Source organism: Antedon mediterranea, chromosome 11, assembly GCF_964355755.1.
Source record: "Antedon mediterranea chromosome 11, ecAntMedi1.1, whole genome shotgun sequence".
Classification (NCBI taxonomy): Eukaryota; Metazoa; Echinodermata; class Crinoidea; order Comatulida; family Antedonidae; genus Antedon; species Antedon mediterranea.
The window spans coordinates 1,180,610-1,205,463 of NC_092680.1; the positions used below are offsets into that span (position 1 = coordinate 1,180,610).

At 32.6% G+C, this 24,854-nt stretch overlaps 2 protein-coding genes across 3 annotated transcripts in view; one reads left to right on the forward strand and one right to left on the reverse strand.

Annotated features, from left to right (window-relative positions):
- Positions 1-20,145, reverse strand: LOC140062888 (CYFIP-related Rac1 interactor B-like). Its single transcript, XM_072109277.1, has 12 exons — positions 19,972-20,145; positions 19,639-19,840; positions 13,624-13,711; positions 13,120-13,241; positions 11,344-11,449; positions 9,991-10,127; positions 6,694-6,768; positions 5,852-5,974; positions 5,269-5,348; positions 4,802-4,928; positions 3,998-4,068; positions 1-3,528 (listed from the first exon to the last, which is right to left on the reverse strand). The coding sequence occupies exons 3-12, from the start codon at positions 13,700-13,702 to the stop codon at positions 3,462-3,464; spliced, it is 987 nt and encodes a 328-aa protein (XP_071965378.1). The 5' UTR covers positions 13,703-13,711; positions 19,639-19,840; positions 19,972-20,145; the 3' UTR covers positions 1-3,461.
- The window catches only part of LOC140062887 (speract receptor-like), a 17,311-nt gene continuing 11,808 nt past the window's right edge, over positions 19,352-24,854 (forward strand). Inside the window, exons 1-6 of one of the 2 annotated variants that reach the window (XM_072109275.1) lie at positions 19,352-19,401; positions 22,014-22,183; positions 22,432-22,554; positions 23,488-23,761; positions 23,866-24,015; positions 24,475-24,638. In XM_072109275.1, coding sequence (XP_071965376.1) covers positions 22,085-22,183; positions 22,432-22,554; positions 23,488-23,761; positions 23,866-24,015; positions 24,475-24,638 — 810 coding nt within the window. In that variant the 5' untranslated portion in view covers positions 19,352-19,401; positions 22,014-22,084. Of the gene's footprint in view, positions 19,402-20,780; positions 21,112-22,013; positions 22,184-22,431; positions 22,555-23,487; positions 23,762-23,865; positions 24,016-24,474; positions 24,639-24,854 lie in introns of those variants that run through there. The other variant, XM_072109274.1, reaches the window with a different exon arrangement.

A 24,854-nucleotide genomic window follows, 5' to 3' on the forward strand; every position in this document is an offset into this window, starting at 1 on the left:
TAAGTATACAACTGTAATTGTATTAATCAAATATATTTCGATAATTCGTAAATCCCTACAGTCGCCTCTAACTGCATTATAATGCCAACTTTGTATGGATTATATAAATACAGTAAATATTCAAATACGTTATATTCCACAATAGACAAATAAATCTAACAATTCACTGATCAACTTTAAGTACGAAAAGTATAATACATACTTCTACCAACAGTTGGCTTCGTTAGTTACGTCAAACAATTGAATCCTAAACCGCTGTCTACACTATCAAATTTTATGTGAAAAAAAATTGTGATGTGCCCATATATGGACATTTTTGGGAATATCGCTACCATATTTGGGCACATCACACTTTCTTGTCAAACTAGTTTGATAGTGTAGACAGAGCTTAACATGAAGGCGTGCATTATATATTTCGTACTCAAAATAACATATCAGACTTTAATTTGTTTAAGCATGTACAGAAAAAACACACACGCAGTTATGCGGAAAACAGTAATTAATATCAATATGGATACATATTGTTGTAAAAAAACGAAAATTAAATATTGATATTTCATGTTTTATGGCTTAAAATAATCATTTCTCAACTAGAAAAATGTGTATTTGTTAACATGCTGTATGTGTCACATGATAATTGTATACTAATATACAACATTTGTTTCTTGGTTAATATCGTTAAATTTACTCGGATTCTGCCAATACAAGACGGGGAATGTACGAATTCAAAATACAGTTTTCCTGGTATTTAATACAATACTGAACAATGGTTAATATACATACTGCTGTATGTTACACTTATGATTGGTAGCGTGGGACCAGACATTCTCTGGTGGCACAACACCAATCATCAACCCACACCATTTGAACAAAATAAGCCTGTTTGCTTCGTTACCAATACATAGGAAACAAGATAATTTGGTGGATTTGATCACAGTATCTCGGTATGATGAACAAATACTGAATACGGTGTCACACATGTTATCACATGTGGTTTCTATATAATGGAAGGTTGACACTTTAGTTTAAGGTCTATGGTACAGGCATCACATGTGACTTCAGTATTGTATAATCTTCCTAAAATCGTTACAGATACTGTACCGAGAATCAACTGAATTACAAACTTGGTTGCTTAAAATTGTATGTAGGCATAATGTTTATTATGTGACAATAAAGCATGTCTATGTCTAATACACAATTTTGCATATTGTGATGTTATCAAAAATATATAAACAATCAAAAAACTAAGAAATTTATTGTATAAAAGCAATTGCAATATTTTAATGTTACCTAATTTAATATAATTTATACTACATATTCAATTGTAAAGAAATATTAACAAATAAAGTCATACAAAGGGAGAAAGAAATGTATTTCTAACATTCTTAAGCGTGGTTCCCACTAGAACGCAACACAAAGTGCTGTATTGCGTAATCACAAGTGGAAACCGACGACGCAACAGTGATGCAAACATCGCAGGTTTGATTTCACGCAGGCGGGGGGAAAACACAATTATTGGAAGAGCATTTTCTTACGTTGCCTAGGTTGCGTCGCTAGTGGGAATCAAGCTTTAGTCTCAGTAGCATGTAATGATACTGCTATACTTTAACACCTGGTTCCATGCAATTCAATGATGTAGGCACAATGCAAGCGAGTTTGACCAATTGACCATTGTGATATGATGATGATACATTTGTGTCGTAATTAGTCAAACTATCACGCTTGACTTACTGCGTTTCACGGGAATCAAGCTTTGACCCCATATATTTGTGAATTAATTTAATATTAATTTAATGTATTTAATAATTTATTTTTATTTATTTATTTTTTAACCTGGGTTAATAATTACTTTTTACATATTTTAAACGGTTATCCACCATTCGTAACTGCTATAACATTAACATCTTATATAAGTACAATAAGTTCACTTCATTGAATTGTAAATCATATTTTTATAAAACACCATCATATCCATCTATTCATTATATAAAGTAACAAATTGTTTAATACTTTGGAATGACAATACACACACAACTTAATGGAAATATAGATGTAACAAAAAATGAACTTGTAAGTAAAGTTAAATTTGAGCAGAATTCAATTTCAAGATGTGTTTAGGCAAGTTATTAACCTGTGTGACATCTAACAGAGTTGCCGATAATTGTTCCACGAGGTAAACTTACCCGAACCATTTATCTCACAGATAATCAAAACAAAATAACATTTAGTTGAAATTGTTCGTTCTAAATTTTCACCTTTTCAAAATACTATTTATGGGACAGGGACATATGTAAATATTTATAAACATTCACTAAAAATACAGACCAACACAAATGTATATAGGAATGACAAAATGGAATTTATCATGACGGATAAAATAAAATGATATTGTTGATGGGAAACTATTAGCGACCCTTTCGGTTTGTTTTGGGATGGTATATACGAAAGATCAATAAATACATGTGTATAATAAGCCCAGTACAGTCAAACCTCCTAATACCACACTACCTGAAAACCGTAAACTATCCAAAAACTAACTTGGGATACAAAAGGTACCAAATTCTTTTTCATTAAAAACACATTCAGAACATATTATTAGGCCAGCTGAAGGAGTTGCAGTATTGGGAGAGTTCAGTGTATACACCGTTCTGTTCATTATCAAAACTCTATTTGTTCAATGTAACGTTTGTCCTTTCTCTACCGTCCCAAAACAAAAGTTCGGGAAGACATGAAAAATAGGTCGCATTTGCTAATTCACCAACAACATCTTATGAGAAATCGCTCAGGGTAAACTACCACAATTACGAATATTGAACTGTGCTAATCTCAAATTGTTTTTACAATTACTATCTTTACATTTATTGAAAACAGAACAAATAAACTGTTTTTCAATTTCAAAATCCACACACAATTCTAATCTAAATTTTATACAGTTATTCCTAAAAGAATTCTACAAAACAAATCAAAGTTAAAAGGAATGTTTTTTTCCATGAATATTACAAATTTGACACACAGCAATAAAATCTACAAAACATATTTCAAATTAATTATAATTAAAAAATCATATAAAAATTCTAGAAATATCCTTGTAAAAACCCCTTTGACTTTTGTAGTCGTTAAAATTCTCCCTGATTTTAATCTAGTACAATTTCTTTTAAACATAATTATGAAAACTGTCATTAGCTGCTAGCTAATACAAGTCTACAATGCAGACAAACTGTTGGCCCGTTATAACCATATAAAGCCTCAAACGATACAAAAACACTGATCAATAATAAGAATGGATAGGGTAGAGATAATGATTATACACACTGTAGGTATATTGATACATTCTTCAGGTAGTTTAACTCTGACACAGGCACCTTTCATTGCTGTCTGTTCTTACCTTGCAGGCATCTTTTTCTGCACAGCATCTTGAGGCTAGACTTGCTATATATGCATTCAAGTACGCGTGGAGGTAACTAGCACTCTAACATTCCCTTTACCTTTTCTGGCGTGGTAGAATCACTGAGATGCTTTGTCGTGTACCTGAAAGAACACAAAAAGGAGTTTAATAACCCTCCTGAAAGCAACCCCGGGTAACTATTAAAATTATATCTCAGAGATAAGCAATGAAATAATGATTTAAATAAAAAAATTATGATTTTCTTTTTCATTAGTTCATGTTAACAATTGTTATAAATCATTTCCTATTAAAGCTCAAACTTTATGTGATGTGTCCATATATGGACATGATGATGTCATATCACTACCATATTTAAGCATATCACTACCATATTTGGGCACATCACACTGTAGATAGAGCTTAATATTTTCTAAATGATTAATTCCTCTACATTACCACAGTAATTTATGAATGTGTAAGATCTTATTAATTCACCTTAGACCATTGAGTAATCCCTCTACTTTATTTGGGCACATCACACTGTAAAAAGAGCTTAATATTGTCTAAATGATGAATGATAATTTATTAATGTGTAAGATCTTATTAATTCACCTTAGTGCATTGAGTAATCCCTCTACTTTAGTGGCTGGTTGATCCTTTAATACTTTGATGCAACTCTTAATCTAAAATGTTAAAAAGTTCAAACCATTAAGAAATGAAGCAAGTTCACTAGTAAGTCTTTAAAATTGATATATTGCCCAAGAACAGCATCAATTGATTACGATATTGATAAAACGATAAAACGATGAAGAATGGTTCAATTCAAGAAAATCCCATACAAATAATTCAGAGCATAAAAGTTATTATGTTGACGAAAATGTAGGCGATACGATATTGATAAAACGATGAAGAATGATAATAGGTGTTGAGGGAATAAATGTTGATGAAATTGATCCGAAAGAATGGGTGAAAGTGTATGTTGATGATTAGTTGATATATATATTAATATTGATTCATGTATATATTCATATATTTTTAAGAAAGCTGATTTTGTATTATTGCTATACAAAAAAAAAAACAACTTTCAAGGCTAAAATAGAGGGCGCTATTATCATTATATTATTTGCATTGTATTTTTCCTTACCGCGTTTGTCAGAGTTTGTAAAATAGAGGGCCCTATATTGTAATACTCAATTATGAAAAAGCTGACAATAGGTTTGATCGGTTTTGGGGTAAATAAGACATGACCAACATAACAATTTTCCCAAACAAATTTTTTTGTAAATTATAAAGAAAAAAGAAATTTAATAATACCAATAACATAAAAAAGTGAATTTGGGGTCAATTGTGTGGATTTTGTGAAAATTTTGGAGGGTTATAAACCGTGAATTGATATAATACAAAAATGCTGCTTACATCGATTGGAGAACGTCTGTCGAAGGCGCCAACTGGATGGACGTGATCAAAGAGAATTATGGAGCCAACCATCACACGAAGACAAAATAACAACGTCTCGTCGTTCTGAAACCTTGCCTGATAATCCCTAATTTAACAAATCAATGTAATTATTAGTCAAATCTATTTGTAGTATAGTCAACGTTCTAGGCATGCACAAAAAAAGTACAGTCAATTTTTCCAATACACCACGGAGGACGGACACCTTTGGGGTGGTCTAATATATCTGGTTTTATAGAAAGTCTGCTATTTCTTTAATATGTATAATAGTTACATACATATAATAGTTAAAATGAATTTGGGAACTTTTGGACCTCAAGAAGAGTCTGGTTTTGGGCGAGTTTCCAGTTTTCAGAGAGTTTGATATTGGGAAAGTTGACTGTAGTATGATTATAAGCTATAACTACTTAGTACACAATAATACTTACTTATTATCTATCATTACCCTACATACAGCAGCCATGGTATGTAATAAATCTGTTGTGTTTTCAACTGGTAGCGATTTTGACTATATACATAAAAATAATATGGTACAAGAATTAGTAAACAAATGGTATCTCTCTCTATACATATGGAATTATAGATTTTATGCATGACCATTATGATCTCTCCATATATGGAAATCTTGCACTTTATTGTAGCAACTGCTTATTGGGAGTTTTGCTGCATCACATATGCTATAGGTGTACTGTATTGCTTTAAACCACCTTTTTTGTTCAGGCAACACTTTGCAATTTCCAAATATTTTCTGAATAGGAATGTACACACTGAATAGGAGTGTCATAAAGGAACGTTTCTGCCAAAGATGCTTTTAAAAATTGTTGTGGACAGACGAACGGGCGCCTTTTGGCAGCAATTGGCACAAAGAGATCCTTAGGGGGGAGGGGGGGCTAAAAAGTTGTGGTATGTTTTGTCTACATGTGCGCAATTCAGCACAGTAGGCTGCAAATCGCATGTTATTCCCCCATTTACATAAAACCAAATTAAAACTGAAAAAAAAAAGACTGTTACCTCTGTAACAAATTTAGCTGTAACAGTACTGAGTGTGTTAAGCATTGGGTTTGCTTGGGCGTAGAACAGCGACATCCTGTTGGCTGTCTCGTTACAAACTGCTAATTCAGATTCGTCATCATCCTGAAATAAGATTTAAGTAAATGTTTGTTTTTGTGAAGACTTATAAGGAAACAATATTCTATACTGTACAACAAAGAACTTTAAGGAAGTATAATTTAGTATTTTTGTATAATATGACATGCTATGCTGTATGTTAACCACAATTAATAATGATTAATTTTATGAGCTATATACTCAGACAAGGAATTACTATGTATATTCCAAACTTATATAGTAGCAAGATTTCGACTAAAAATGATTGTTCAATCTATTGTATACAGCACAGATTCATCCTTTCTATAACATTAACGTCTCCTTTGTCTATACTCTTGAAATAAAACACTGTTATTATTGTCAAGTGCCATCTTCATGTCTAAAGCTCTGTTTACACTAAAACAAAATGTGATGTGCCCAATTATGGTAGTGCTATGACATCATAATGTTCATATATGGGCACATCACTCGTTTTTGTTACATACAGTTTGATAGTATAGCTCTGTTTACACTATCAAACTTCATGTGATGTTCCCATATATAGACATGATTATGTCATATCACTACCATATTTAAGCATATCACTACCATATTTGGGCACATCACACTTTTTTTGTCAAATAGTTTGATAGTGTAGACAGAGCTTTAAGGTTAGTCAGCATGGCTTGATAGTGATGTATAAGAGGTTAGCAGCAACCTAAGAACTGCATTTCTGTAGGATTGAACAAGGACATCCAAGTTCCTACCTTATTAACCATTTTCTTTCTGTTTAATGTCCTCCTATAATAACTAAAGTCATTCTGAATTGCTGGATTGGTCATCTAAAGAAAAAAAAAATATAACAACTTTTCATAATTTTATTATTTTTCAATCCCAGAATCCTGGATTCAAGTTCTAGATATGAACACCCTGAGTGTCACATCATTGGTTATCCGCACTTGGCGGATAACCCCTTGTTATTGTCAGGATCTTTTTTTTTTTTTTTTAGTTATCCGCACATGGCAGTGTGCGGATAACTCCTTGTTATTGTATGGGATCTTTTTTTTCTTTTTCTGTATTATTCTTCTGTCTTTCTTCCTTTTTTTGTGAGCCCTGTTTCTCTAAAATGTGTAAACAGAACATATCATAACTTAGTCAACATATAGATATTTACGTGAAGTTGTGCACCTCCTATTTTTGAAAAACGTCAGGGTTGCGCAACGTGATTGCGCGCAATTTTATGAATTTAAATGATTGATCATAGATTAAAAACCGAAAGTCATTTTGTATTGAGACTTGGTGAAAATTTAATTCATATCAAGAGTCAACTTTCTGTGGATTAAAAATGGCATGTTTCACACAAAGTTACGCGCGCACGCGCATTTAAAATTTTAAAATGCGAAAAATCAATTTCTAATCAACTTTCTACGCGTTTCTTGTCATTTTGAGCATGTCAAAAATTCCCACACGTGCGCAAATTTTTACGCGCGAGGGGCGCAAGTAGCGTTAAAAACATACTTTTTTCGCGTGATTTGTGTTTTTCCAGCCTTTTCTAGTAATTTTACCAACTTTTAAACAATTTCGACTTAAAATGACGTCATACGAGCACGTCGAATTGGATAATTTGCGCGCGTATTTGATCAAAAAGCTAAAAAAATCTTCAAAATTATGCCTTTTTTTAAACAGTCGTAGTTTCTAAACTAAACGGTGAAAGTTATTTTTATTACATATTCTGGAAGTTGATGAGTTGTAGATATCAAATCATACAATAATATGGCTAACAGGACATTGTGACGTTATCGTATGGCCACGCGAATATAAAATATAGGATTTTTGTCTCTTTCGTTATTGCTCATCACATTCAATGGAGCGCATCACGCTTATCCGTATTCCATTTTCTCCGAGATTTTAATATTGTCTAGGTCAATCAACTACCTTTCGCATGAGTTAAAAATATTTTAATTTTTGTAACGTCATCATGCCTAAAAATTTTAATTACGTGGGTCATTAATTTCATCTTTCCAGGAAATTTTAATCTGTTATCGCTCGTAAGAATAAAATCGGATAATCACGATTAAAATGTTTTCTGAAAGCTATTGGATTGTAGATACGAAATCATGTAAACATTTTGGCAATCGGATGTTGTGACGTCATCATATGGCCAGTTAAATAAAAAAAGTCGTATTTTCATCTTTTGCGTCATAGTTCATTACATTTAAAAGAGCGCGCATCAATATTTCACATGTTCAAATTTCTTCTACACGTTAATATGTTTGTTGCTGAGATAATTTCCTTCCAAAATTGCTACATTCGCGTTTCATTTTGAAACCGTCAATATGTTAAAAATTTGAATAAATAGCGGGTCCCGTAATTTCACCTATTCTACACTGTATGTGATATGTATACAGATTATACTGTGTATACTATATGACACAAAATAACAGAATTCAGCAATAACAACATATCATATTCTTCAGTTCAGGTCACAATGCCATAATCTTTTTCCGTGTGCAATATTCCAACGTATGACGTGCACGTGGCGTCTGTCGTGCGGATAACTAACTCGTCAAAGTGACGAGTTTCATGTCTAGTCTTTTTTTTCTATTTTCTTCTTTCTTTCCACGAATTTTGTTGCTAGTGTATCTCTAAATATTCTTAACATAACATTGTATAACTTTATCAGAAGATTGACCTCTATCTGAAGATGTCGTAATAAGGTTTTCGGTCACGTCCAAGTTGCGCAGCGTAAGTTACGCGCGATTTTATGAATTTCAATGATTGATCATAGAATAAAAAGTAAAAGTCGTTTTGAATTGAAACTTGGTGAAAATTTAAGTCATATCATGCGCAAACTTTCTATGGATTAAAAATTGCATGTTTCACAAAAAGTTACGCGCGCACGCGCGTTTAAAATTTCAAAATTCGAAAAATCAATTTCTAATCAACTTTCTACGCGTTTCATGTCATTTTGAGCATTTCAAAAATTCCCACGCGTGCGCAATTTTTTTTACGCGCGCGTGCGCACGTAGCGCAAAAACATCATTTTTTTGCTTGATTTTTGTTTTTCCTGTCTTTTTTAGTAAATTTACCAACTTTCAAACAATTTCAACTTAAAATCACGTCATACGAGCACGTAGAATTAAACAATTTACGCGCATTTTTGATGAAAAAGTTAAAAAATTTGTCAAAATTATGCCTTTTTTTAAACAGTCATAGATTATAAACTACGTGGTGAACTTTTTTTAAATTACATATTCTGAATGTAGAGGAGTTGTAGATATCGAATCATGCATCGATTTGGCTAACCGGACATTGTAACGTCATCGTATGGCCACACGAATATCAAATATAGGATTTTTGTCTCTTTCGTCATAGTTCATCACATTTAATAGAGCGCATCTCCACTTATCCGTATTCCATTTTCCCCCATTTTTATATATTGTCTAGGTCAATCAATTATCTTTCGATTGATTCACCATTTTTAAAATTGTTATGACGTCATCATGTCCAAAAGCGTCAATAACTTTGGTCACTAATTTTCACCTATTCTGCACTGTATGTAGTACGTATACAGTATATAGTGTATACCGTATATACTTAGACGTGACACAAAATAGATGGCGCACTAACATTTTTTTCAGTGGCATAATCGTTTTTCTGCACGCAATATTCTAACGTATGACGTGCACGTGGCTTTTGCGCTGCGGATAACCTAACTCGTCCATAGTGACGAGTTCAAATCTAGTTTATTTTTGGTTCTTTTTAAATATTTAGGCAAATTGCCAAGGATAACCATAAGCGAATTCATTCAATATCCTTATTAAAGTTGGGATTCCTGTTTACAAAACAAACATATACACAAGATGCTCTACATAAACAAAGTCTTATTACAAGTCTTTGGGAGTGGAGTTGTAAATTGTCATTAGAAATAATCCTGACAGGACTTGAACCTAGGACCCTTGGATTGGTAGCCAACTGCACAACTCCTTAACAGTGCAAACAATAGGCACTCATTTGTACATGTAAAATATTTCAGTTTTGTTTTAAATTTTTAATTAAATTACCTTTAAATCATCAAATGTGAGTGTGTAATGAAGTATTTCTGCAAATTGCTTGGACAAAGCTTGCTGCGTCTCAAGATGTTGAGTGGGCGACATTTCATCGGAACACAATACAAAAAGTAGCTGTTCTACTACGGTTTCTAAAAAAAAGAAACAAAAACAAATGAATGTAGTAAAAGAACATTAGAATTATATTTAGTAGAGATACAACCAAATTGGATAAGGCGGCCTAGGGTGGTCCTTGGTCCATGCAAATGGAAAGCTCCCTTTAGTGCACATGGTCAGTGTTCTGAATTAGTCAAATCACCAAACACAGTAGGGAGGTTTCGCAACCTTACGAATACGATAACGAAAACGGACACGTCATACATTTGTGAAACTTTTGAGCTGATCCCCATTTCATATTCGTAAAGCGTATTCGTGTTGACGAATATAACCAGTCATATTCGTAACTACAAAACGAGTATAGTTTTTAATCTATTTTGCATTTGAATCAGGAATGATTCATGATTATAATATAATTATAGATTTATTGAAAGTAATTTACTAAAGTAATTTACTAAAATGCCAAGACAATTTTGATAAATAGCAGTTTTTAAAGTCCTCACTCGCTTTGATGTTACGCTAGGCCTAGGCAGCCAAGCACCAAGCAACACGTACCGGACCAATGACAAGCGAAAGTTCGAATAATCCATCGCTTGTGATTGGTCAAATCGCTTACGTTGCGTTACATCATTGTATTGCATTCTAGCGGGAACTAAGCTTTACACTATCTACTTTAAATTCAAGGAAAACAAATTATGTATTAGTTTTTATTTAAATTCGTATAACTATGCTTAGTTTCATTTGTTTACATCTTTAAATCCTATTAATTATTTCCTTTAAGAATGTTATGATCATTTATGGTTAGCTGCTACATTTACACCAAAAAGGTGGTTATTAATCCGGACGTGTTTCGCTTTAGAAGGTTATTTTCAAATCTTAACAATGTTTAAAAAAGAATTGTTTGCAGGCAATTATTTCCACTGTTTGTCCATATGGCTTAATATCCATTAAAAAAAATGCTGTGTTGAATAAAAATGTGAAATCCCTGTATTGAATGTTTTAAACTCCCCTTCATTCAAATGTACAACATAACAGCATAGCCCATTTTTGGCCTAATACAGTTATAAATTTAATGGTTGCAATACTTATATTCATTTGTTGAATCTCTGTGGCACTCAAACAATAAAAATAAAAATGTTAAATAACAAGAAAACACCTGATTTAAACTGAACTATCAAAAGAAATATAATTTACATAAAGCAAGCAAGCAATACAATGTTTGTTGCCAGTAAAATGTTAAAAAATCGTTACCTAAAATGCATGAATATTCATAGTATGTTTTCAACTTTGTTACAAGTGGACATACGGCACGCCATGCGATTTCTTGAAGTTCCTCATTTCTAGGATTTGAAATGGCCTTTTAAAAAAATATAATTGCTCTGTTATTTTGAATGCATTCTCATAATATTAAATATTTGGAATTTGGTAAAAATACATGTTGACCATAATATATTAATTATTATTAAAAATGCACACTCCTTTATAGATGTTCCACATGAATGAACATAGTGCATAATAATAGAATAGTCCATTCTGGAATAATAATTAATCAACATCAGGTCAGTAGTACAGTATATACTGACCTGGGAAAAAAAGAAGCGAGGTCAGTAGTACAGTATATACTGACCTGGGAAAAAAAGAAGGAAGGTCAGTAGTACAGTATATACTGACCTGGGAAAAAAAGAAGCATGGTCAGTAGTACAGTATATACTGACCTGGGAAAAAAAGAAGCGAGGTCAGTAGTACAGTATATACTGACCTGGGAAAAAAAGAAGCGAGGTCAGTAGTACAGTATATACTGACCTGGAAAAAAAGGTAGCATGGTCAGTAGTACAGTATATACTGACCTGGGAAAAAAGAATCAAAACATGTCATTTGAAATCCATGTATTTGTGTGACATGTTTACTACACTTGACTGCTACTAAATTACAGATGATTTATTTTCCAAAATGTTATTTCAAATTCAACCAAAAAATTCCAAGAAAATGTATGGAAAATTATAATATAATATAGAGTATAACAAAATAGATTATCAAATGTTGGAACAATTTTCGACTTTTAAAGAAAATATGATTACCGTATATTTCGGTGTATAAGTCGCACTTTTGACACGCAAATTTGACCTCTAAATTAAGGGTGCGTCTTATACACCGAACATAAATGCCTCACCACACAGATTGTACATAGGCCTAGGCTATCGTCACCTCGTTTGCTAGGCCTGAGTAGGCTAGGCCTAGCTACAGTAACTAACTAACGTAACGGCAACCTGCTTCTGCCTAGGCCTAGTTTTAAAGTCATTTTAGCATGATGTTATACTAAATATGATGAAAAGATTTGTTCCTTATGGCGCTCCGATAAAATTTCATTTGTAAACGTTTACGTCGTACGATTGGAATAGTATTTATTTATACAGTAGTTATACGCACGATCGCCGTACCCCAAGCGCACCCCTTCTTTTGGTGGCACATGGTGTACGGTATTCGACTAGTATATTCTCCAGGTGATTATAGCATGGACCTAGCGTACACACTTCTCGGATACATAGATACCAATCGAATACGATTGTCCGTGAAAACGTGCGCCCTCTCGAAATGATCGAGCGAGGCTAGCCCACACACGTGCGTGTTACACACACGGTCATGCACTCGATGTTGCGGCGAAACTCATGAATAACAAGTTAGAAAGAACTTGTTGAGGCTGGGCGCGGCCGAGCCTAGGTAAGAAAAAACCTAAATAAAGGACGCCGTTGTAGATATAACAAAATAATTATTACAATAATATTGATTACAATTTAAAAAAACATTGTTTTGATGAAATATAAGGTGCGTCTTATACATCGACGATATAAAAAATACCGATATTTTACTCTCAGTTGGGGGTGCGTCTTATACACAGGTGCGACTTATACACCGAAATATACGGTATGTGTTAGTATAAGAATAATAATTATAAGTCAACCTCCTGAATTGGTGATAATTTGTTGTTAATGTCTAATAGTAATACTGCCATTTTGTTGCTTTACTTACTTCTCGAATCTCGTCACCCGCTCCTTGATAATTCCGAAGGTCGTCCAGTATGTCTGGAAATTTATCAAGCTCAGCCCTCACTTGTTGCCATATAGCCTGCTCCTTCTCTGTGGGTTGTGCATCTATGGCGAGGAAAAACGGGTACAAATATGTTAAACTACATCATGGAATTATATTATATTATATTTAATTATTATCTTTACATACTCAGTGATGAAATTAAAAGGTGTGTTTCAAAACATTAAAATTCGGTACAAGGTTTAAATTCAGTTTACTCAACTGAGCTTTTATTGAGCTCTAATGAGCCTACTCAACTGTAGCATTCATTGAGTTGCCTTAAGCTTAGTTCGCACTAGTACTTAACGCAACACAAGCATGTAAGCGATCAACTCTAGTGGGAACCAAGAATTAGGGATCGTGTAACAAATATTATTTTGTTTACAATTTAACCGTGTAATTATTTGGCAAGGGGTAGGGAGGATATTAATAATCTTCTTTGCTTACTTTCAAAGTCTAGAAAGAAGTCAGCACGATTACCATCATCTTCTCTACCAGCACCCAAAATCTTCAATAGATTACCCATAGTTCTCACCTGCTTACAAGAGAGAAAAGAAATAGTTACTCAACCTTACTATAATAATACTGTATAAGATTGGTAAAGCGCACATATCCAGTCAAGTGCTCACTGTGGACTAGATGTTACACTTTCAGTAACATGCTTCTTCTCCCCTAAGGGTCTCGTCATGTACCTTCCTGTATGTATAGTTAGTAGTCTCTGAAGTTTTCTCAATATACAGTAATATATATTAATATAAGTAATGAAATAATAAATGGACAATAATAATTGAAACATATAATAATAAATGTAATGACAACCATAGAGTTTGTTTTCAACAACCTGTAAACAACTTAATCTTTATTTTCTCATTTATGGTCTCTTAAAAAGAATAAAAACAAAGCCAGACTTAGACAGTATTTTTGGAAATCATAAATTGTGCAACACAGTTTGCTGCTATTTGTGCTTATTATTTAATATTACTTTGTCATTTTATTTTTTATAAAACTACTACAAGTACTAGTACTACTATATTCATGGTAGTGTAGTATTATATAGTAAATGTTGAATTTATATCACTTAGTTTTACATTTTACATCTGTTGTGTGAGAATACTATTTTTACATTATTAGTGTTCAAATTTTTTTTTTTAAGAAGTCAGTTTTAATTGTTATTTTTTTGTAAATTGTCAAGAATCTCAACTTCGGTTGCATTTAGTAGAGTATATACTGTATATCAAATAAATAAACTGAATAAATTAATTAATATCAACTTTTTATATATAATATTTATTGTCAGTATTGTCTGGTATAGAATACAGTACTTAATATCACTGTATATTGTATTGTGTATGTGTTGGTCTACTTTTATGAATAAACTCTACATTGGGGTACAGTACTATAAGTATGCTACTAAATATTCAAGTAAGACTGATGTGTTCCCCCAAGAGGACCAACTAGTCAGGATATCAGGACCACTCAGGATGCTCATCAGCCTAAAATCAGCCCATGTGAGGTCATAGCCAGACAGAAAAAGGTCACTGTATCATACTATATAATTATATTTCTAGTTGGTTTCTGAAAATCTAAAGAATTCTGTATGCGTGTATTTATAATAAAAGTAAAATGTAATATTGCTCTACTTCATTGCTGGTAACATGCTACAGAGTTGTACTAATGTGATCTCACAGTGACATGTGACATGCTAGGAGTAAGATAGTTATATTCATGTTCAATGCTCTCCAAGATGTGTATTGGTTTCGGTAACACTTCAAAACTTAAAATCATAATACCTTTAGTTTTTTTAATTGATTTGTGCTAACTCACTCATCAGATTAAATATATAACTGTACATCAAAGAGCTAAGAAGCATGTGTGAGTTTTGTGTATATTTGTTACTATTTTATTAAAATACCGTTGATTTGAACAGATTAACGTATACCAAAATCAAATATGGAAAGGCATTGAACGTAAATCTGCGTACCATACTTTAATGAAGACAGCATGTCACATGACATGTGTAGTGACAAAATTAACATACAGTATAGAACTTTATTTTTTAGTACTCATATGCCTCTAATTTATTTTTTATCTTTATGTTTGTTTTGGTTAAAAAATTAGAATATGTTAATTAAACAATACAATGCATTAGAAAGAAATCAAGAATAGTTTCTGTAAAATTAATAATTTGATATGACAATTGAAAATGAAATTAACAGCAACTTTAATTTCACTGATGACTAATACAACACAATTGTACAAAATGACAAACACTTGACTTGGTTGGAGTAGATACTGCACAATGCATAAAAGGAAGTTGAATACAATAATTTGAATATAATTTGTAATTAATTGATAGAAATTGATGTAAAAAGAACTTGAATAATGTGTGTCTGTCAACTATTAATAAAACAAATACAATGCACAGTAATGGTTGACTTGCAAAGTCTTTTTTATGTTAGTTTAGTGCACCATTTTTTTTCATTTATGACACTGTTTTATTATTTATGTTTTTAAATTGTATTTAAAAGTTACAGTATTCATATTTTCATAATAAACAACCTTGTTAAAATTCATCCAAGTACTGTACTGTACATAAATCATACATAAGTTGCTGTAAGCAGCAGTATTGCACATTAGATTACAAATAAATAATATGCCATTGATTCAAAAGAGATTGCATGTTTGCTTGTTTTGTTCACATACTGTAGTGTACAGTGTTAATTGTATTTGTCAATGTCTGATTGGGCTTGCGCTTAAAATGTACTTAAACCTGATGAGGCATATGAGGTCTAGAGAATGCCGATGCATCGTAATAGCTCTTTCAGCTTTTGCACTGAAACGTGAATGAGCACTAGCCAATGGAACGAAGCACACAACTATTATATTACATTTTATACAGATGCCAAGCTGCATGACTGAGAGACAGATTGCGCCAGTCCCAACACTTTATTTGAAACACATTTGACTTTAAACTAAACGTACATATTAGAAAAGGAAGACGCACCAGTGGAGATTACACTATTTTAGCTTTATTTATATACAGTATATTATTATACAGTGGACTAAACCCCTCCTTTTCAGGTGACATCCCTATTAAGTGTACACCTTCCCATGAAACCAACAAGTGCTAATAATAATATATGTTTTAACACTGTCAACAATAATATCATTTTTCATCAATACATTTGGATTATATTTTTACATGGCAAAGATACTGTCCGGGTCATGGACAATACCATTATCTAATAGGGGTATCTAACACAATAGTTAACAGTTTTAATCCTGCCTTTGAGGGGAGAGAGAGAGCTATTGTAATGTCGGTTTATCCAGGTAAATTTGTTTTATTGGATCTCTAAATTCCTAAAAAAAAATACTCTGTACAATGATAATTATACAGTGTATAATTTGGAAATTATTGGAGGGCTGAATATCAGTTATTTTAACAAAATAGACCTACTCTGTTGTAGTGTACTGTACAAAACTTAATTAATATACAACAAATATAATTTAAAAACATTAGGTACTTACATTATAAACACTTTACTGTACTAGTAGTAAAATCAAGCTTGTAGTACTGACATACAGTACAGTAGCACATTTCCTACTTGTAAACAGTTAAACAACAATGCCTTCTTTTGTTAACCATTTACCTCATAATATTAACAATCAAAGGGAAAGTCCCTTCATGTATGCAAATACGAAAAACCTGAGAATATTTCTGATAATAATAAGTAATATTAAAGGCAGTCTAAATGCAGTTTAGACACATGTAGTACTTATCTTTGTTCTGTAAAATGTAAAATTGATAAATTCATTTTTTTTAAACTAAAGTGTCTAATATTTAATAAGGGTTCTACCTAATAGCTGTAATTTTAATTATGTTTTTTTGTGAAATAAAGTAAACACTGTAAATCACAATATAAATCCGTGAACATTTTAAACAAATTGAAAACAAGGCCATTCTTTCTAAGACAAACATTAATTTGCAACACAATGTAAACTGGATATTAATTACACAAGTTGTATAATCTGGTTTTGTTTTTAATACTGTACTACGATAAGTATTATACAGTAATGCAAATTACTACCTATGTAGTAGTAAGGCAGTTAAAGGAGGTTCCACCCAAAACAAACTTACACCCATTCCAATCATTGTTGTTGCCTCCTCAAAAGTTCCTCCCTACTATTAAGAGTAGTACCTGCTAATATACAGTATGCTATATTCCTCCCACTCCCCACTTAATCTTTACTGATGATACAGTACTGTACAAACTGATATTTTACCAGTTAAAAAGTACAAAATTAAATAAGATGAATTAAAAGCAATTTTACAAATTAATTTGCATTCCAATGTACAGTACTACGTTATGCAGTTACCAATGGTTAGGAATTTTTAATGCTACAACTATCCCCTCAGATTATAGGGACATTGTAAAAATGGCTTAATTGCATAATTGATGACAGTAACAGCAACACACAGTGCTTGCTATATTGACATGAACAGAATTTTTCTAAAACAAAACAAAATGTTGTTTAAAACAAACAAAGCAGCTATCTATTATCTTAAACCAAACCATTTATGGAAATCAAAACCTACATTTTTCGCACTATAATCACTCACTATCACAGACAATTTCAGGTAGGAGAAAATATGTTTTTCTACATATGACTGTTCCAAGTTTATTTAGTTATTCCATCTACAGTATACATTTTATTTTAAACTAATGTGTCTGTAGCCTAATTCTAGTACAGAGAGGGGTTGGGGGGAGGAGTCGGTTATAATGACTGTTGTAAATAAATGAGTCATACATTAAGATTATGAACAACCTTGCACCTCCATATTTATTAAATAAGTTCAATATCAAAAACAATTACTATAATATTAGAACTAAGCCAAATTTAATAGTACCAAAACCAAAAACAAACTGCAAAAAACGTAGCTTATCATATAGAGGTGCCAAGGTTTGGAATAAGCTACATGAAGATATTAAAAATGTGAACTCTGTCTCTCTTTTTAAGAAACTGTTAACTGCTAATTTCATGTAGCTTTATTTAAATGTAGTGTATTATTTAATTTTATAGTTAGTAAGTGTATCCTTGTTTCATTTTATTTCATTGTAATTGTTTTATTATTTTATTTGATATCTGCTTTTTACAATTATTATTGTTGGTGTTTTCCTTTGAGCACGGTCTTACTGAAAAACAACTTTTAGTTGAGTTAAGTATCCGTGATTAAATAAAGCTTATTATTATTATTATTATCATTATTATTATTATTGGCATACAGTACAGTGTACTGAGCAGCCTATACCACATGAATCCTGTACCTACTGTACAATCAAACATGGTATCATCACATGGATTTTAGTGGGAAATTCTACTGTATAATATTAACCATTATAATGATTTCAAAGAATATCATTGACAAAATTGGTTAAGTGATCAGTACATTGTATTTTATAGTTCACAGAAGGATGTTTTACTCTGAAAATAATACAATGCATGGAATCATTGTTATTGTGCAAAACAATTTTGTTTTCAAGAAAGTTCCGCTATTTTTTGTGTGTGTAATATAGTGACATTGTTATAAAACAGAATTTACGAGAGTAACTAAACTAAAATTACAGTACTATTGTTATACGTATACTGTAGTATGTTTTTGTTTAATTGTATTATACTGTACTAATAGTTTCTATCATTTGTTTTGTAACAAATGATAGAAGCAATATTTTACAAGGATACAGTATGTTATGGACAGGAGTGGGAACATCAATCTTGAAAATCATAGATCCACCCTTGAAGTGTACAGTAAACTATCCGCCGGCCAGATTAATTTTAATAATTAATGTCCTGGTTCGTTTTTTGTTCCTATACACCACCCAATATTTTTGACACTCACTCATCAATTAGACTTTTCAAAATACACCCTTCAGTACTTTGCAGAAAGTGTAAAAGATTCTAAAAATGACATGGATTGTTTAAAATTGACTATTATAATAGCATTAGAAATAATATAGTTATATGTAATGTATGGAGCTTTTGATTTGCCACAATTGACAACCAACCCAGTAGGTCAGGTTAATCAATGACAATGTAGCGTATATCAACGCCTGGACATAGAAACCATCAAAACATCTGTAGAGGTGAAGCATGGAGTGACACTCGTCCCAATATTGCACACAATGACCCGATGTCAATGAACCAAGTAAATCTATACTGTACTAAGTAAGGGTGCACATTTATATGAATAGATTAGAGGTGTGTCCCTACTTAGCAAGCTAGGCCTAACTGAATATTAATAATGTCCTTTTAAATCTTAGGGTAGGCTTATAATTTATATAATATATTGGGATTTCCCTCCACTCCATCCAGGCTACTGATACTCTGTACATTTGTTTGATAAATACACACAAACAAACACACACAAATGTTATAATTTATTAATAATTATTTTGGACTTACCAAATCACAGGAATACAGAAAGGATATAGTCAGTTCGTTAGACTAGCTAGGCCCTCTTTATTAGGCCTTCTGTATACTCAGCTAGCGTCGTAGGCGTGTGAACGTATAGCAGGCAGACGGGCAAGACTCACTCGCTCCCGGTGGTCGTGTGGGTGATAAACACACGCAAAAACTCAAACGTTCTCTGTCTGGTGTCAGGAAGCTGTTAAATGAAAGCTACAGATATAATTACCAAAATAAAATATAGAGGTCTTTAAAAAGAAACATCACATAAAATCAATTACCAATCATAAATATTATTTTTAAATCGAGTAATTTCCGGGTATAACTTACTCCTAGGCCTAGTCGTCCCCGCGAGATAGGTGTCTCTCTGATCTGTAAACCGGAAGTAACGCTTTTTTGTCGGTATATCGAAAATAATATTCTTAATTGAGGGCGCAATATCAAAAGAAATATAAAAAATGTATTTAAATATAGTATAGTATAAATAAAGTAGGAAAGAAATCCGAAGTTTTATCTCTATGATAATTATGATGTAAAGTTAGTTGAGAGTTGTTTTTTTGCTTTCTGCATTGTTTTGACAAAAATATATTGAATGGAACTACCGTATGAAACCAGCTGGAAATAAGATTAAAAATAAAAAAAGAAGGACGTAGGCTACGAGCTACAGGACGAGCTACTATTTTACTAAAAGAGAATATTATAATTTATTATATATAAATTAAAACGAATATTTTACATTTCGTTTAGGAATTTAAACTTTTTTTACGTTGAAACTGGTGGATGAAAAAAGTACCAATCGAAAATCGTTTGCAAATACTAGTTATGTTGTGACTCAAATTAGTTAGAAGAGTATCAATTAATTTGTCGAAACGCTTACAACCGAATTCATTTAAACCAAAGTTTTCCAAAAATCAAAATGGGTTGAGTTGTAACGAAAAGTTAACAAAAAACAACGGAAATGAAAAAATACATTTAATAAATTTAATAATAAGTCTATAATTGCAACCAATAGCTCTGCTGCTCTGATTGGATCAGAAATCACGCGAAAGCATGGCGTATCTCTGCCGCGCATACAACGCGCATACGCGTACGTAGTTTTTATCAGAAAAAAAGACAGAAGCATGCAGAGCTGAGAGAGGGGCTGCGCAGCAGACTATACAAAAAGTGACATCCTACTTTTTGACATCTTGAAATTTGTTGTTAGTGCATCTGGCCTACAAACCTCCGATATAATTATATCAAATCGTGACATAGAGATGCGGGGTATTATCGCAATGTCTTCTGGAGCATTCGTAATTCTGTGTCTTATTAGTTTATCCGTTTTAGACACAAGTATGGCTACAAATTATACACTTGGTTTTTTGGTTGCGTTTAGTGATCCACTCACCTCGACGCTTCCCGGCGACCCCATAGCAGGGGCGCTTCCCCTTGCCATGGAGCACATAAATGCGGGTTCATATTTGCCAGACGGTAAGAAAGTGTTTACAATATTCTAATATTATTTTATTTAATTTAAGATAATTTAAGATTTTCTCTAGGCATGGCAATCGATCATGAACGAGCAATAATAAATTCAATTTCCTGGATGAACAATCAAAAAGGAATTTTCCAGACACTGACATGACAAACGGTCCATCATGGATGCCATGCATGGCTTTCTTGGAAATGTTCTGTAGCTTACAGATGCCACTCTCAGTGTAAACTGTAAAACATGACTCAGTAAATATAAATAGGCTAAAATATGCCTAGCTAGGGGGCTGCTACTACTACTACTAGGCTAAGCCTACTAGGGGCCTAATTGTAAATAATTAACATCTAAAAAAACATGTCTTTCCAAAAAATATATATTTTAGTCAAGGTAGGTCTAGCTAGGCTACTGAAAATACTGAAAATGAAATACTGAAATGCTTTATTTGTCCATCATCATCATCATAAAATAACAACAGAAATTTTTCTTGAAGATTGACTAGAGGTGCGCCTATAAAATATAGGCCTAATGATTTATGATTATGAATAAACTTGTTTAGCCTAGGCTAGGCCTCAGGCCTAGGTCTCCAATAATTTTTATTTATTAAAATAAACTAGGCCTAGGGCCTAACATTACTAATATATAATAATATTAATAACGTAGGCGTAGCTTAGCCTAGGTCGGCCTAAACTAAAACTAAAATTTAAAAAAAGAAGGAATTCCACTCGTCCATATGGCCTAAGCTTACTACTATTACTAATAGTAGGCCTACTACTACAGTATTTTATATTATTTATTATTATTAGTTTTGCCTTTAGGACTAAATTAATATAATTTATATAGGCCTAGTAGGTTGCTCTAACAAATAAAAATTAAGTTAGGCCTCCCTCTATTCATTTTCCAGGTGACTTTCTCGAATGGAGATTTTTTGATACTGAGTGTAACGTGAATAAAGGATTGGAAGCTATTGCAGATATGTGGAGAGACGGTGCAGTTGGAATTGTTGGACCCGGTTGTTCTTGTGATTACGAAGCCAAACTTACTTCCGCTCTCCAGATTCCAATGTTGGATTATGTAGGCCTAACATATCAATGCAATTGTATCAATTTATTATTAAATATTGAATTATGTATAATTTTCTATACTCGATTTTGAATAACCATTCTGCTGTTTGAAAACTGACTGAAACTTTAATGAAAAAAAAGATATATTATTTTAAGAGTGTGAAAAAATGACCTGCATGGTTGTGTTAACATTTTAAACTCACGCAAATATTCTCGTTATCGTTTAAACATAGCATTGTTTAATACTTAATTTTCTAGGGTTGCGAGGATCAGAAAGTATCTGACAAAGATTTGTACCCGTACTATGCTCGTGTATTGCCGTCTAGTCGAGACATCGCGTACACGTTGTTGGAGACAATAAAGATGTGGGACTGGAGTAGGGTATGTAAACACAAGTGATGAAAATGACCATAATAAACTTTCTATGGCGCTAATTATTAATGGATATACTTTCAATCTATGTTTTTAAAACACATAATTTTAGTTTTATTTATTTTATTTTATGTCTTTAGGCAATGTGGCCAAGGATTACCAATAGTGAATTAATCACTGTCCTATCAGAGGTGATAATCCCACTGATACAGGGGCTATTTTGTGAACCAGTTCACCGGGGTAACCCCCTACTCTTTTCGAATAATGAACTGGGTTCTTTAAAGTGCACACAGGTTATAACTGTGTACACTGGACCTACGGTTTATAGTCCTTATCCGAGAAGACTTGTTCCACCACCAGAACTAGGAGCGAGTCGGCCTCGAACCCTTGCCGATGTTGTTGGCTCTTTAGGGTACGGTAAACGGCGCCCCTGCCTTAACCGCTCGGCCATTTGACTCGATTTAGTTCTTTGTAATCCATTATTATTGTTAGTATTTCAATCCATTTTTTTCTAAACTAAGCTTATTGGTGGACAATCTGGCGATATAAATACGACACAATCAACATGATTTGTCAAGGGGGAAATGTAATGCGCCCGCGATATTATCGTATATGTAAACTAACTATTCACGAGACTGATGTGCAGTACAACTCGTTCAACCAACCTTGATAGTTTTTACACAAGTTCGTGATATTACAAAAGAAATCAAACACCATATAAATACGAAAAAATGAAAGAAAAAATGTGGAATTGAAAAGAAAGAATCCCTTCCATCTGACACCCCTATTTATGGGACACAGTACCGGTACTCTTCCCGCGTAAACGGGAACCCCCTATCCACGTGTCTCTTTTATAATTATAATTATAGGCCTATATAATTGTTTTCATTTTTCATAATAACTAAACCGATGGTGCAGACATGTGTGACTATTCTATTGCAGGTATCATTCATAGTAGTGAACAATACAAAGTGGACGTACACTTATGACTTTGTCAAAGAACTATTCGAAGATAATGACATCATAACAAACCACGAAATATTCATCGAACCTGGTTATAACCCTTACATGACCATCTACATGGATTATGAAACCAATCTACCGACGGACACTCAAGATTGCTACCTGGGAGTACGCAACGGGAATGATAGATACATCTGCTATCATAAAAATCCTTTTGATGACATCATTGAAGAAACAAAAGCAGACACCAGAAGTGAGTAAAACTGTATTGTATAATAATCTATAATAATAATATCCTGGATTTATATATATTAAAATATTGTCAAATTTAAATAATATATTTTTGTCTTTTTGCAGTTTATGTTTTTCTTGGCGAGTATCTGACCCTACGTCGCTTTGGAATACAGGCGGAACTAAAGGGTATGTTCGATGAAAATAAATACGCGATTGTTGGCGGAATTATGGACTATATGGACAGAAATACACAAGAATTTCACTATGTTGTAGGCAAGTAAATTTTTGTAAATGTTACTGTACCGGTAACGTAAATATAGCGATTTGAAAGATAAAGTTAACATTATGAAATTACATCAGTGATTGATTGTTTCATTACTCTTACAAAATCTGCTTATAAAAATGGATTACATTTTGAAAATTAACTTAAAAACAGCTTTTACAAAATAAACATAGAGTCATTACCTGTTTATAAACATGGGAACTTATCGCCGCCGCATCAGTTTATTTATACACAATACAATCTAGGAAATAATTTCGCCAGTGTAGCATAGCAACAAGCTAGTGACAAAACAACCTTATTGCTAAACTTTTCTAAAATTTTGTAGCAAAAAATACAATTCAAAACGTGTTGGTTTCTCGACTCAAAAATCAATTTGATTAGCAATATTGCTAATGCCCGCATCTCTCTAATAAACGATTTAACTTTTTGTTTGTGTACATCATCATCAGTGAATGGTTGGTATATCGATGATGATCAGATTCTGACTGCATTGTATGCTCTCGACGGCATATTGCTGGTTGAACCACGTGGCCCAAAGCATGACTTACCTTACGACATATTCACAACCCATTCGTCGATTGCGGTGAGGCAGTTTGGTGGTATTGGCAATCCGGTATGTTATATTGAATTGAGGTTTTTATTAAGTTAAATTTATTTTTTTCTCTTGTAACTGTATTGTTAATGTTGGAACGCACCGTTTTATAACGTGTGCCGCTGATCCAAAAGCGTTGTTCGAATAAAGTTTAAGATTTGAGGTTGTTACCATGTAGTTAGAACACATTATAAATTACCATTAATATTATGAATAAGTTTTGAAATGATTGATGTG

Excerpts from the sequence above, each read along its gene's own strand:
- LOC140062888 (XM_072109277.1), bottom strand. The coding sequence starts at position 13,702 with ATGGGTAATCTATTGAAGATTTTGGGTGCTGGTAGAGAAGATGATGGT. Across the intron at positions 10,128-11,343 it reads TGAATATTCATGCATTTTAG|AAACCGTAGTAGAACAGCTA; the intron begins GTAACGATTTTT and ends TCTTTTTTTTAG. Across the intron at positions 4,929-5,268 it reads AGGGTAATGATAGATAATAA|GGATTATCAGGCAAGGTTTC; the intron begins GTAAGTATTATT and ends TTGTTAAATTAG.